General features: G+C 41.0%; 1 protein-coding gene and 1 long non-coding RNA gene across 3 annotated transcripts in view; one reads left to right on the top strand and one right to left on the bottom strand.

Moving 5' to 3' along the window:
* Positions 1–4,830, bottom strand: part of LOC112139907 (NLR family CARD domain-containing protein 3-like) — a 385,294-nt gene extending 380,464 nt beyond the window's left edge. Inside the window, exons 1-2 of one of the 2 annotated variants that reach the window (XM_036214655.1) lie at positions 4,670–4,830; positions 2,777–4,538 (exon numbers count right to left, since the gene is read on the bottom strand). In XM_036214655.1, the coding sequence (XP_036070548.1) occupies positions 2,777–4,538; positions 4,670–4,736 (1,829 nt within the window). In that variant the 5' untranslated portion in view covers positions 4,737–4,830. The remainder of the gene's footprint in view (positions 1–2,776; positions 4,539–4,669) is intronic. The other variant, XM_036214651.1, reaches the window with a different exon arrangement.
* A 6,253-nt stretch (positions 4,831–11,083) lies between these two features.
* Positions 11,084–11,869, top strand: LOC118599567. Its single transcript, XR_004948972.1, has 2 exons — positions 11,084–11,351; positions 11,420–11,869. It is a non-coding gene; the product is annotated as an uncharacterized LOC118599567 (long non-coding RNA).
* Positions 11,870–11,953: the final 84 nt, after the last annotated feature.

Below are 11,953 nucleotides of genomic sequence, written 5' to 3' on the forward strand. Positions count from 1 at the left end.
GGTGAAAGCATTCCTGACAGACACTCTGAATCCTTTGTTTGAACAATGTGACCCTGCATAAGTTTCTTATGTGTTAAAACACAGGACTTTTGTTCACTGGATCTTACATGTAAAACATCTCTCCACAGCCACAAGAATTGTCCTAATATTGGTACATGTGTGTAATCAAACCTTTATCCCTAACAGAAGAAGATTCCACAACTACTTGGAGGTTAAAATCTTTGAATTAATCATTGTGTAACCGTCAAAGCTTGGAGAATTGCCTTTCTGTGTTTATGTGGACTTTGGGAAGCATTTTATGTGCCACATATAGGATTCACACACACATATAGGATTTTACAAACTTTTTAATAACTTTGTTTGATAAAAACTCCTTTTGTGGTTAATTCAGCATTAAAGATTAAAACACACCCACAGACCAGAATAAGGTGACGCCCCTGATATTTGCATAGACAGAGCTCATTGGGACATGCAAATTACCTCCAATCGTAAAACGCCTCAAATCCCCACGGATTGGGCGATTCTGGCCCTGCCTCCCAGTTTGAAAGCACTGGCGCACAGGACAGGAGCCCTCTTTCCCACTCCCTCTGCTCTTGCCTCCTTCCTCCTTTCCTGCTCCTGATCCATTTTTCCTTGCTCCTGAAGTCTTCCCCCCCAGGCTCAACAACAGGCCTTTCAAGCCATGAGGCACAAGCCTGAGAAAACAGGAGCAGAACAGAAACATCTAAGTTCTTCTAGTCTTAAGATCACGTTTTTCTCGCGCGCTTTCTTTCTTTTCAACATTTTTGTCTCCCGTTTATTTCATAGACTGATTCCAACTTTTTACCATTTTTGATGCTTTTATTTTGAAACTGATTTTTAATGCTAGACCAGTCGATAAGTTTCATTGTCCGGCCAGCTTTGCGACTTATACTTCTTGGTCACAAAACGGAATAGAGAAATCGTTCGACCACCCCAGAAGCTAAGTGACTGAACAGAGCAGGACCAGCAGAACCGCAGGTTCCCTTTCCTTCTACACCTGGCTGCAGATCTCGCCTCCACGGCCCGCCTGAACCATCCAGCCTGGAACGGGATCAACCACCCTTCCTGGCAGAGCAGACCCAGATCCAGACCACATGGTGAGAAGTCGAACTTCGCTCATACAGTCAACTGCTGGTGGTTAGAACAAAGATTAACTATTTTTGCAAGAGTAACATCTTTGCCCCGTTTTGAATTCCTCCTTTTAGGAATAGCTTATTCTCAGATCAGTAACATCACCCTTTTTATGCACAACACACACTTGATGCATCCACACATTTAGCTTTTTCCACCTCAATATTGTGTGTCTTTTCTTCTCATTTATCTATTTTAGTTATTAGTAAAGTTATATTCTGTGTTCCACACATGTTGATTGCTTTCCATGCTTTTACGTCCAGTATTTCTGCTTGTTTAACTTCATGTTATTTAATAAATATTCAAAAGGATGTCGTTGTTTGATATCATTATTTTCTTCTTTGTGGCAAAGTCACTTCACAGGGTAAAGACACTCACGCTAAAATTGAGAGACTGATTAATTGATTACTTTATTGATTAGAAGTAGCGGCTAATCATTGATGAGTAATATTTTTCTTCATTACGAAGGTGGTGCCCCGAGGATAATTTTATTAAATTTCAATTTAATAAAGTTTATATTTTTCAACCAACTTTGGGATAGAATACTTCATATTCACCCCTTTCACGCTACATCTATCTCTCTTCGGCCTTTTTATTTGCCGCGTGAGTTCCAACAGCTGTTTTTTACTATTGTTTACATGCATCCTCGTGCTGACGATAAACTGTTATATATATCAACACCGCTCTTGTTGATATAATAATTTGCATTGGCTCTGAGTGAGCTGCACGTTTGTCATTTGTATGTGTGGAATATTAATTAAAACAGTTAACGTGAACTTATACTAGCTATGTAAACTTGAATGGATTTAGCTCCCACTTTTTTATTCTGGACAAACTGCAAACCCACAATGACCAATGTGATCATAAAAGTGAAACTTTTCAGATATCTTACGAAATGTATGTCTTGAATAGAAGTGTATATATATATATATGTATATATATATATAATGTTGCCCCGCTTTTTTGCGTTTTTATTTGCGGTTCATGTATTAGCTAATTTTTTTTCAGCCATGTGAACCTTCCAGTTTGTCACAAAAATTCCGACAACTCAAGACACTTGTATGAAATTATTTTGTCCAAAGGAGGTGCTGCACTACTGAGGTGTATCTCTGCAAAGCGGAGCCACCTTGTGAGGGCAGAGGGAGAGCAGTATGTTGAGCAATACTACAAGGTTCCATCCTTCGGCCGTGGGAAGGAAGAGTTTTTTTATATATGCATATTCAGCGTATTTGTGGATGCCTATGGTCCCTAAACCCTGCTAGTAAGGAGGGAATACTACATACTTAAAAAAATATCCTAATCCAGAAAAAAGAAGCAAAACCTGTAACCAAGATTTGAATGGAAAAAAAAACTGACCTGAGAGTCTCCAGTTCACAGTGTGGACTCTCCAGTCCAGCAGACAGAAGCTTTACTCCTGTGTCCTGCAGGTTGTTGTTACTAAGGTCTAGACTTCTGAGACCAGATGACTGAGAGCTGAGAACTGAAGACAGAGCTGAACAGCTTCTCTCTGACAGGTTACAACTACTCAGCCTGAAGTGAAAAACAGCACAGCAGTTATCTAATCTTTCAATTTAACACTTAAATTCATTTCTTCATCAATAGTCATTTTCTCTGGAGTACTTACAGAGCTTTGTTGGAGGCTTTGATCACTGGCAGCAGCCTCAGAAGAGCCTCCTCTGAAGCAGAGTATTTCTTCAGGTCAAACACTTTCAGATCTTCTGATGACAGTAAGATGAAGACCAGAGCTGACCACTGAGCAGGAGACAGTTCATCTGTGGAGAGACGTCCTGAACTCAGGAACTGTTGGATCTCCTCCACTAGAGAACCATCATTCAGTTCATTCAGACAGTGGAACAGGTTGATGCTTTTCTCTGCGGACAGATTCTCACTGATCTTCTCCTTGATGTACTGGACAGTTTCCTGATTGGTCTGTGAACTACTTCCTGGCTGTGTCAGCAGACCTTTTAGGAGACTCTGATTGGTCTGCAGTGAAAGGCCCAGGAGGAAACGGAGGAACAAATCCAAGTGTCCATTTGGACTCTGTAACGCCTTGTTCACAGCACTCTGATAGAACTGGACTGATATATTCTGTTCTTCCATGAGATTGACTCCTGAGGTGATGAAAGTCAGGTGGACATGAAGAGCAGCCAGAAACTCCTGAACACTCAGATGGATGAAGCAGAACACCTTGTCCTGGTACAGTCCTCTCTCCTCTCTAAAGATCTGTGTGAACACTCCTGAGTACACTGACGCTGCTCTGATATCGATCCCACACTCTGTCAGGTCGGATTCATAGAAGATCAGGTTTCCTTTCTGCAGCTGCTCAAAAGCCAGTTTTCCCAGAGACTCCATCATCTTCTTGCTCTCTGGACTCCAGTGAGGATCTGTCTCAGCTCCTCCATCATACTTGATCTTCTTGACTTTGGCCTGAACCACCAGGAAGTGGATGTACATCTCAGTCAGGCTCTTGGGCAGCTCTCCTCCCTCTCTGCTCTTCAGCAGATCCTCCAGAACTGTAGCAGTGATCCAGCAGAAGACTGGGATGTGGCACATGATGTGGAGGCTTCGGGATCTCTTGATGTGGGAGATGATCATTCTGGCCTGCTTCTTATCTTGGAATCTCTTCCAAAAGTACTCCTCCTTCTGTGGCTCATTGAACCCTTTGATCTCTGTCACCATGTCAACACTCTCAGCAGGGATCTGATTGGCTGCTGCAGGTCGTGTGGTTATCCAGAGGCGAGCAGAGGGAAGCAGGTTCCCCCTGATGAGGTTTGTCAGCAGATCACCCACTGAGGTGGACTTTCTAGGGTCAGTTAGGATCTGAGACTTGTGGAAGTCCAGAGGAAGTCGACACTCATCCAGACCATCAAAGATGAAGATGATCTGGAAATCTTCAAAGCTGCAGATTCCTGCTTCTTTGGTTTCAGGGAAGAAGTGATGAACAAGTTCCACCAAGCTGAACTTCTCCTCTTTCAGCACATTCAGCTCTCTGAAAGTGAATGGAAATGTGAAGTGGATGTTCTGGTTGGCTTTGCCTTCAGCCCAGTCCAGAATGAACTTCTGTGTTAAGACTGTTTTCCCGATGCCAGCCACTCCCTTTGTCATCACGGTTCTGATTGGTTCTTGTCTTCCAGGTGGGCATTGAAAGAGCTCTTCTTGTCTGATGCTTGTTTCTGCTCTGTCTGCTTTCCTGGATGCAGCTTCAATCTGTCTGACCTCATGTTCTTCATTCGGCTCTCCAGTTCCACCATCTGTGATGTAGAGCTCTGTGTAGATCTCATTCAGAAGGGTTGGATTTCCTGCTTTACTGATCCCTTCAAACACACACTGGAACTTCTTCTTCAGACTAGATTGGACTTTATTTTGAACATTTAAAGCAGTCAAGCCTGAATGAAGACAACAAACAGAGTACATAAACTCTCTGCTACCCTGATTGATGATGATTTGAATCTATGTTGTTCGATGTGTTGAGACATCAGTAAATCTTCATTTATCCAGCAGAAAGAAATCCTCTTACTGTTCTGCAGTCGATCTGCCAGCTCCTTCTGCTTCATTCTCCTCAGGAAGTTCTCTGTGATCTTCATCAGTGACTCTCTGCTGCTCCTCTGCTCTTCATCTTCATCCTCCAGTTCCTCATCCTCCCTCTGACTCAGAATCTTCTGGATCTTCTTTAGCTCCTTCTTCACAAAAGTAACAATGTTGTCCTCCAGCAGCTGCAACAGAATTCTAGATGAATGAGCCAATCAGAGTGAAGTCATGGAGCCAAACATCAGCTCCATGTTGGACACATTGACAATCCACTGGTCTCCAAAGTGCAGCATGAAGATGACTGTGAACAGAATGATGGAAAAGTAGTTGATGTTCATGTACAGACCAGAAATATGGAGTCCAGCTGTGTTTGATGCTGCTGGACAGACGGACCACTGGAAGTCTCTGAGCTCTGCTGGTCCACTCTGTGGAGAATCATCAACAATGTGATCATTTTTTCTTTGCTGGTAGGTCCAAGACCCAACTAATTTGAGTCAAGCCAATTTGTGAAATCACAGCTCAAAAATTTCATACAAATATGTCAGTCTTAATTCATTCCAATGTGTTTTTTGTCTTCCGTCTCGTTAAACAAAGAAATGTATGCAATGATATATAGGAAAGGAAATAAATAAAAAAAAGAGTCAGAAGGACAAAAGGGGTTTATATAAATATACATACACCATGTGTGTCCAAAGCAACTTAACCTCCTCTTGTAACAGTAATATCTGTCAAACATGAGAAACCCTCAGCTCTTATCTGTGTGCTCCGCTGCTGGACAGGACAGGTTAAAAAAAAGTTTCACTAGCCACTTTGACAGGTGAGACATTGTTCGTCGTCATTTACAGAGACCTGAAACCTACAATCATAACTTTCTCTGCCCACTTGGCTGCCACAAACATCCAACCCAGAGATTATTTAAATATTTAATGCTGACGTCTACTGCTCAGAATAATTTCTCACATTTGCTAGAGCACAGGGTGCATTTTTTGCTCTTATGCGCTTTCATAAAGAGCTCGCTATTGGTTCATTTAAGTCAGGGGTCTCAAACTCAATTCAGCCGGGGGCCGCTGGAGGCGAAGACTGGGTGATGCTGGGCCGCATCAAGATTTTCACAAGATAATACGTTCCACTGTTCTCAAACATCTTTATTAAAAATAATTAATTTTAAAAAATGAATTAAAAAAATCAATCATGAATAAGGCCGCTCTTGCCTCACAGCAAGAAGGCCCCGTTTCGAATCCCGGCTGGGGGATTTGGGACCTTTCTTTGTGGAGTTTGCATGTTCTCCCCGTGCATGCGTGGGTTTTCACTGGGGACTCCGGCTTCCTCCCACCATCCAAAAACATGCCTCATAGGTTAATTGGTGACTCTAAATTGCCCCTAGGTGTGGATGTGAGAGTGAATGTGTGTGTGATTGAGGCCCTGCGACAGACTGGCGACCTGTCCAAGGTGTACCCCGCCTTCGCCCATCAGCAGCCAGGTTAGGCTCTGGCACCCCCGCAACCCCGGAAGGGATGAAGCGGTCAGGAAAATGAAATCAATGAACAATCGTGAATAAATAAAATGATAACAATGACCATACAGCAGATACAGACGACTGAAGAAACCACATATTGACTGACTGACTAGAGCAGTGTTTCTCAAATGGTGGGGCGCGCTCTTGAACGCATTGCACGCGACCAGTGTGGAAGCTCTTTTGAAGATTCTGCTCGCATGCGCATCACTCACGCACGTGGAAGTAGTCAGACTTTTCTGCTCGTGGAGGACGAAAAAAGCCGTCGCGAGAGTCTGATTTGTTGATGCGTGCGTTTGATGCGTGCGCGGAGATGTCTCATTTCTGCGTGGAGTTTTGACATAAATAAAACGCCATATATGTCTCCCATTCATTCTAAGTGAGACATACAGCTCCTCCCACACCCGTCGCGGAGTCAGAAACTCACTTTTAGACAAGCGGCAGGCTGTGAATTTGTCACGCGGTGAAAGAGGGGCGGGGCACGCGAATGACCTTCACTGTGAAAGCACATCCAGTGGCTTCATGGCTCCCCCTCCATCCAGCTGACTGGAGGAATGAATGAATGAATGAAAGAATGAATGAGGAGGTACTGGACAGCCCGCCGATGTCCCGCCTCCAGAGCCATATACCTCACCGTGATTGGTTCATTCAGCTCTGCACACAGCACCTGTCATTTATATCAGCCTTGCGCGCCGCACCAACAGTAATCTTTCATATGAAGACGCGGGCCACAAATCATCATCTCGCGGGCCGCAGATAGCCCGCGGGCCGCGAGTTTGAGACCCCTGATTTAAGTGCACGATTTCTAGAATATGCTCTCATTGATCTCAGCTAACACAAAAGCACTTGTTGCTCCATGCCATTATAACTCTTTAAAAAATAACTATTAACCATTTAGAGACTTTAGATGCACACACAAACACACACACACCCACACCCCCCCCCCACACACACACACATATATATATATACAGGTATGTGTGTGTGTATATATTATGGCTGTGAATGTTGAGGCGTTAACGTGCGACTAATAAAACATAATTAATTTGTTAATGTTTATTATAATATTATAATAAATATAATAATATATATAAAATATAATATAATAAAATAACATTATAATAATTTATATAATATAGTCGCACTCAGGCATCCTGCCGTGCAGCTTTGAGATCAGCGTAATAAAACTCAGTCTAAAATAAACTTTAAATGTTTTCTACATTCTGTGATTGAGATTTTAATAAATTAAAGAGATAGTATGAGATTTATTAGTAGTTTTTGGACAAAACCAATCTTCTGTTTTAATAAATAAGGCGGAGAACAAACTTCTCTCTGAGGGCTGCAGCGCGGAACAACAGCTAACTTGCTATGGGGGGGCAGGGGTCCGGAGCGAAACGAGCTGTCTGCTATGAGTAATCCAAATAGGAAACTGACCCTTATTTTATTTTGGGATGGGGACTGAAATTAATTTATCATAAAAACAAGCATCAGTATTGTCTAACAATTGAGAAAAGTCCTGTCCACCGACGCCAAGACAGGGGAGCAATTCAGAGAAGACAGACATGCCCACACCTGAGAGTTGAAATATCATAACTACTCTGAAACCAATCTCAGACATTTTCAACAACAATACATACAAAAAACAGAAGAAACTAGAACATTTTTTTCCCCTTTTTTGTTTATAAAAGAAAACAATCTATCCTGATCTGACAAACACTTACTGTTCCACTCCTGAACTGCTGTCTTGGAAGTTATGACCAAAATCCTTTGATCTGTCACTCCTGAAGGACACACAGCTGGGTTCATCTCCAGGTCCAGGTTGGTTCCTGTGAAGAATGAAGGTTGTTGATGTGAGTGCTGAGCTCTGACATGGAGAAGAGTCCTGGACAGTTAGAGATGTTCATCTCACTTCTGAGCTTTGCTCTGGCTCTCATCTTCCCCACACAGAGTGCTTTTAGAGGGAGGGGCTCCCTCCTGTGTGTCCTCACACTGATCCATGCTGCTGGATTCACTGGATCCACTGGATCAGCTCACACAGACCTTCTACCTTCACCTGCAGAGGAAACACTCATCATCAGCTCTGATCCTCCTTCACTAACAGATCAGCTGCTCCTCCACTGATGGGCTCTTCTCTTGTGTTTCCTCTCAGGTTCAGGTGAATGCAGTCAGACAGCAGTGGGAGGCAGAGGAAGCTGCTGAACATCAGCTGCTGCACTTCTGCTCTCACTCCACCAGATGGAGACATGGAGTTACAGCAGCAAACACTCCATGATGGAACAACATTTCAGTCACTTTGACAAACAAACAAACTTCCTGTCTCTGCTATAGAGGAAAAATGAAGCCGATCAAGAAAAACAGACAGAAATAAAATAATGAGGTTAAAAGAAAGAAAGATGTGAATTCTTCCTGTCAAAGCTCCAACAGAGACTTTCAATTGAACTTTGATTCTCACCCAGATTTAAATTAAAGAGAGCAGGAATGTTTGGTTGGGAGTAAATTAAACATGTATACACCAGAGCTTCATATTGTTTTACGTTTATGACAGAAGCTCTGATTTCTGTCTGTTTGCTGGATGTTATCACAAAAACAGCAGTCAGCTGATCTGTCCAAGTTTAATGAGGCAGCAGTTTCACTTCTGTAAACAACCAGACTTTATTTTATAAAAATGTTAATTAAAATACCAGTTGTTTCTGTTTTCTTCTTAAATCAGTGAAACAATAACTAATCAACAAGTGAAAATTGATCCTCAGTTGTTGATCAGTATTTAGATGAAATCTTTAAACAGCAAAGTTATGAGAGTTTGCAGAGAAAGAAGATTTTCTTCTAATATTTGGAAACCGTCAATTTAATGAAAACAAAGTTCAAGAACAAACTATGTTCAGTCTCTTAAAAAAATTAAAGAAAAAGAATCTCTACTCACCGTGTGAACGCAGCTACAGCACAGATCAGGGATTCTGCTTCTTCCTCTTCTGTCTTGCTTTAAGAACAGATCACTTCCTCACAATGCATTTATTCGTCTGACTGTTGTTGTTTGTGGTCATACTGTTTAGATTTGTTTCTTCATATCAGCTGTTCACAGACATTTACAGAACAACCCTTTTTTCTTTTGATCTCTTCACACTTTCCCTAAAGTCAGGTGTCTGCTTCGAACCAATCAGCTCCAGTCTTTCTCCTAAATGTTTCTTCAAGATTTGATCACATGACCTCTGACTGTCTGTCTTCCATCCTCACACTGACCTGCTGTTAGTGAGGAACATGCAGAGAAGATAAAGCTTCATATGAATGTTTTGTCTTTAGTCACCTCATTTATCTCTGTGTCCGATGTTTGAGTTTGAGTTAATTCATTGTTCATGAATGCAGAAGATATTATGAAAAGGGAGCGTTGCTTCAAAGGAAATGACAAGTCGAAGCAGAAATGTTCTTGGAAATTGTAAAGAGTCAAAACTAATCTTCATGTTTCTTTGTGTCAACACACATACAGAAAGTTAAATTATATATATATATATATATATATATATATATATATATATATAATTAAAAAAAAGAAATTAATGATATATACATATATTTTTTACAGAAATGAATTATATATACATATATATATATATATATATATATATATATATATATATATATATATATATATATATATATATAACAAGTGTTGTTTTACATGTACGCCAACATTTCGCTCACTATGTGTCAGAAACGACAGACAGCTCCTCTCACGTGCAGCAGGTTTATTAGTTAATGCAAGAACTAAACACAGCTAAAAGTCTACAAAGTTAAATCAATGTTAGACAGGCAGAGGTCAATCACGAGCATAGGAGCATCTAAGGAGAAAGTAGTGCAGTCAGTGTCCAGGTGCGGGTCAAAGCAGTAGAAGCAGAAGATGAGGTCAAGCACTCGGTAATGCAGATGGGATGGCACAAAACTATACTTTGCACAGAGTAATGCTCTGTGTGCTGCTTAAGAAGAACGTGGGTGATTGATTGTATAATGGTAATAAATAAACTCATGTCAGTTTTACGTCTTTCCTTTATAATAACATGTAAATAATTTTACAAATCTATCACAGAAACAGATCTAAGAAAAAAAATCCTGCTGACAAACAGTCAACCCCAAAGGGAGTCAAACCCATAGCAGGGGGTATCGACAGTTCTTAACAACTATGACACCTCATCTGAACAAAAAAAGATATTAAAACTTTTTCACATCACTTTGGCATTGAAACTCAGAATTGTCTGCTAAATCAGCACATATTTTACAGATGTTTCACTTTCACTCAATTAATTCATAAATTAATAATTTTCAATCAAGTTTGTCCATAGGGATTGTAAAACACAGCCACATCAACTGAAACCATTGTGAAATTACATATCATTCCAAATGATTAAAATCAACAATAATCAAAAGTGAAAGTAGAAAAAAATCAGTTCTGAAATTATATACAATGGCCCATCGTTTATAAGGCAGTTTAGCTTCCACAGTGTAGAGTTTCAGCAAATTCTTGTTATTTCTGTGTGCTTTTTTTTCAACACCACATTGTTGTGGGTTCCAGATTGGCTGAAGGTCTTCTGAATCTCCTCCATGCCCTGTGTGATGATAAGAATGATGATAAAATTGTGTGAAAATATGTAAATTAGCCATATTCTTCTCTTTAAATTTGTATTTTTGAAGTGTAAAATGATTATTTCACTGCTTAATAATTTTCTATTTCAATGCTTAGTAAATCAGCAGGTGATAAAAAGCACTGCAAAATAACACAAGTTTTCTTACTTGTGTTTGCTCATATGTTTTTTAATGGTAGATGGCCACGCCTGTCCTCACATCAGCTGGCACACACAGCTAATCTACCTTATTGGTCTCACCTGTGCGGTTGCCTTTATAGCAGGTGCTGCCCTGCTGAGCTGTGCCAGAAGATCACCTGCTTTCCTACCTGTGACATGACAGCGTCAATGCAGCTAGTGGCTATGAACCTTTATTGCCATTGCTGCTTCATCATTTGCCTGCTGTGCGCCTTGAATGTTATGGTGAGACTGGACCTTCCTCGTCTATTGAATTTGGATCTGATGGTGTTGCCCTCTCTCTCCACCTCCTTCCCTGGATTTACATGATGCACGAACACAAATCTGTGTTTCCCTTTACCACCACAAAAGTGAGTGACAAAGACTTGTGTTCTGAAACTCTAATCAACCTGGAAATAACTTTGCTCTCCTTTCCTAGTGTACCTGACACTCCCTGGTGGACAAGAAAGTCTCAGCCCTGGCAAGCAGAGGAAAAAGTCACTGACAGTCTGCTGATCCACTCACTCATGCATCCTGATATCTCTCCTGTGTGAGTTCTCATGTGTTTTGAGATTTTACATTCTGTACAGGAAAAAGGCTTTTCTCCTGTGTGAAGCCTCATGTATACTGATGGCTGCTCTGAGTAAAACTTCCATCACATTTTTTCACAAGAATAGGCCTCTCTGCTGTGTGACTGTATGAGACCAGGGCAATAATTAAACTTATGTACAGAAAAAGGCTTTTCTCCTGTGAGTTCTCGCGTATTTGGATATTGGAACTATTACCAAAAGTGATGTTAGCTTTGCAAGCTCCTCTGTATGAATTATCATATGTGCTTTGAGATTTCTATGTACATGCTGACTACTTGCATTAAAGTTCTGCTTTTTTAGATCTGCTTCATTCAGCTAATTTTCCTTGAGGGATCAAGCTGTTCTTGGTCCTGACTGATGCAGAGTCTGTTCTGCTCTTTATC

The sequence above is a fragment of the Oryzias melastigma genome, linkage group LG2 (genome assembly GCF_002922805.2).
Source record: "Oryzias melastigma strain HK-1 linkage group LG2, ASM292280v2, whole genome shotgun sequence".
NCBI classification, from domain to species: Eukaryota; Metazoa; Chordata; class Actinopteri; order Beloniformes; family Adrianichthyidae; genus Oryzias; species Oryzias melastigma.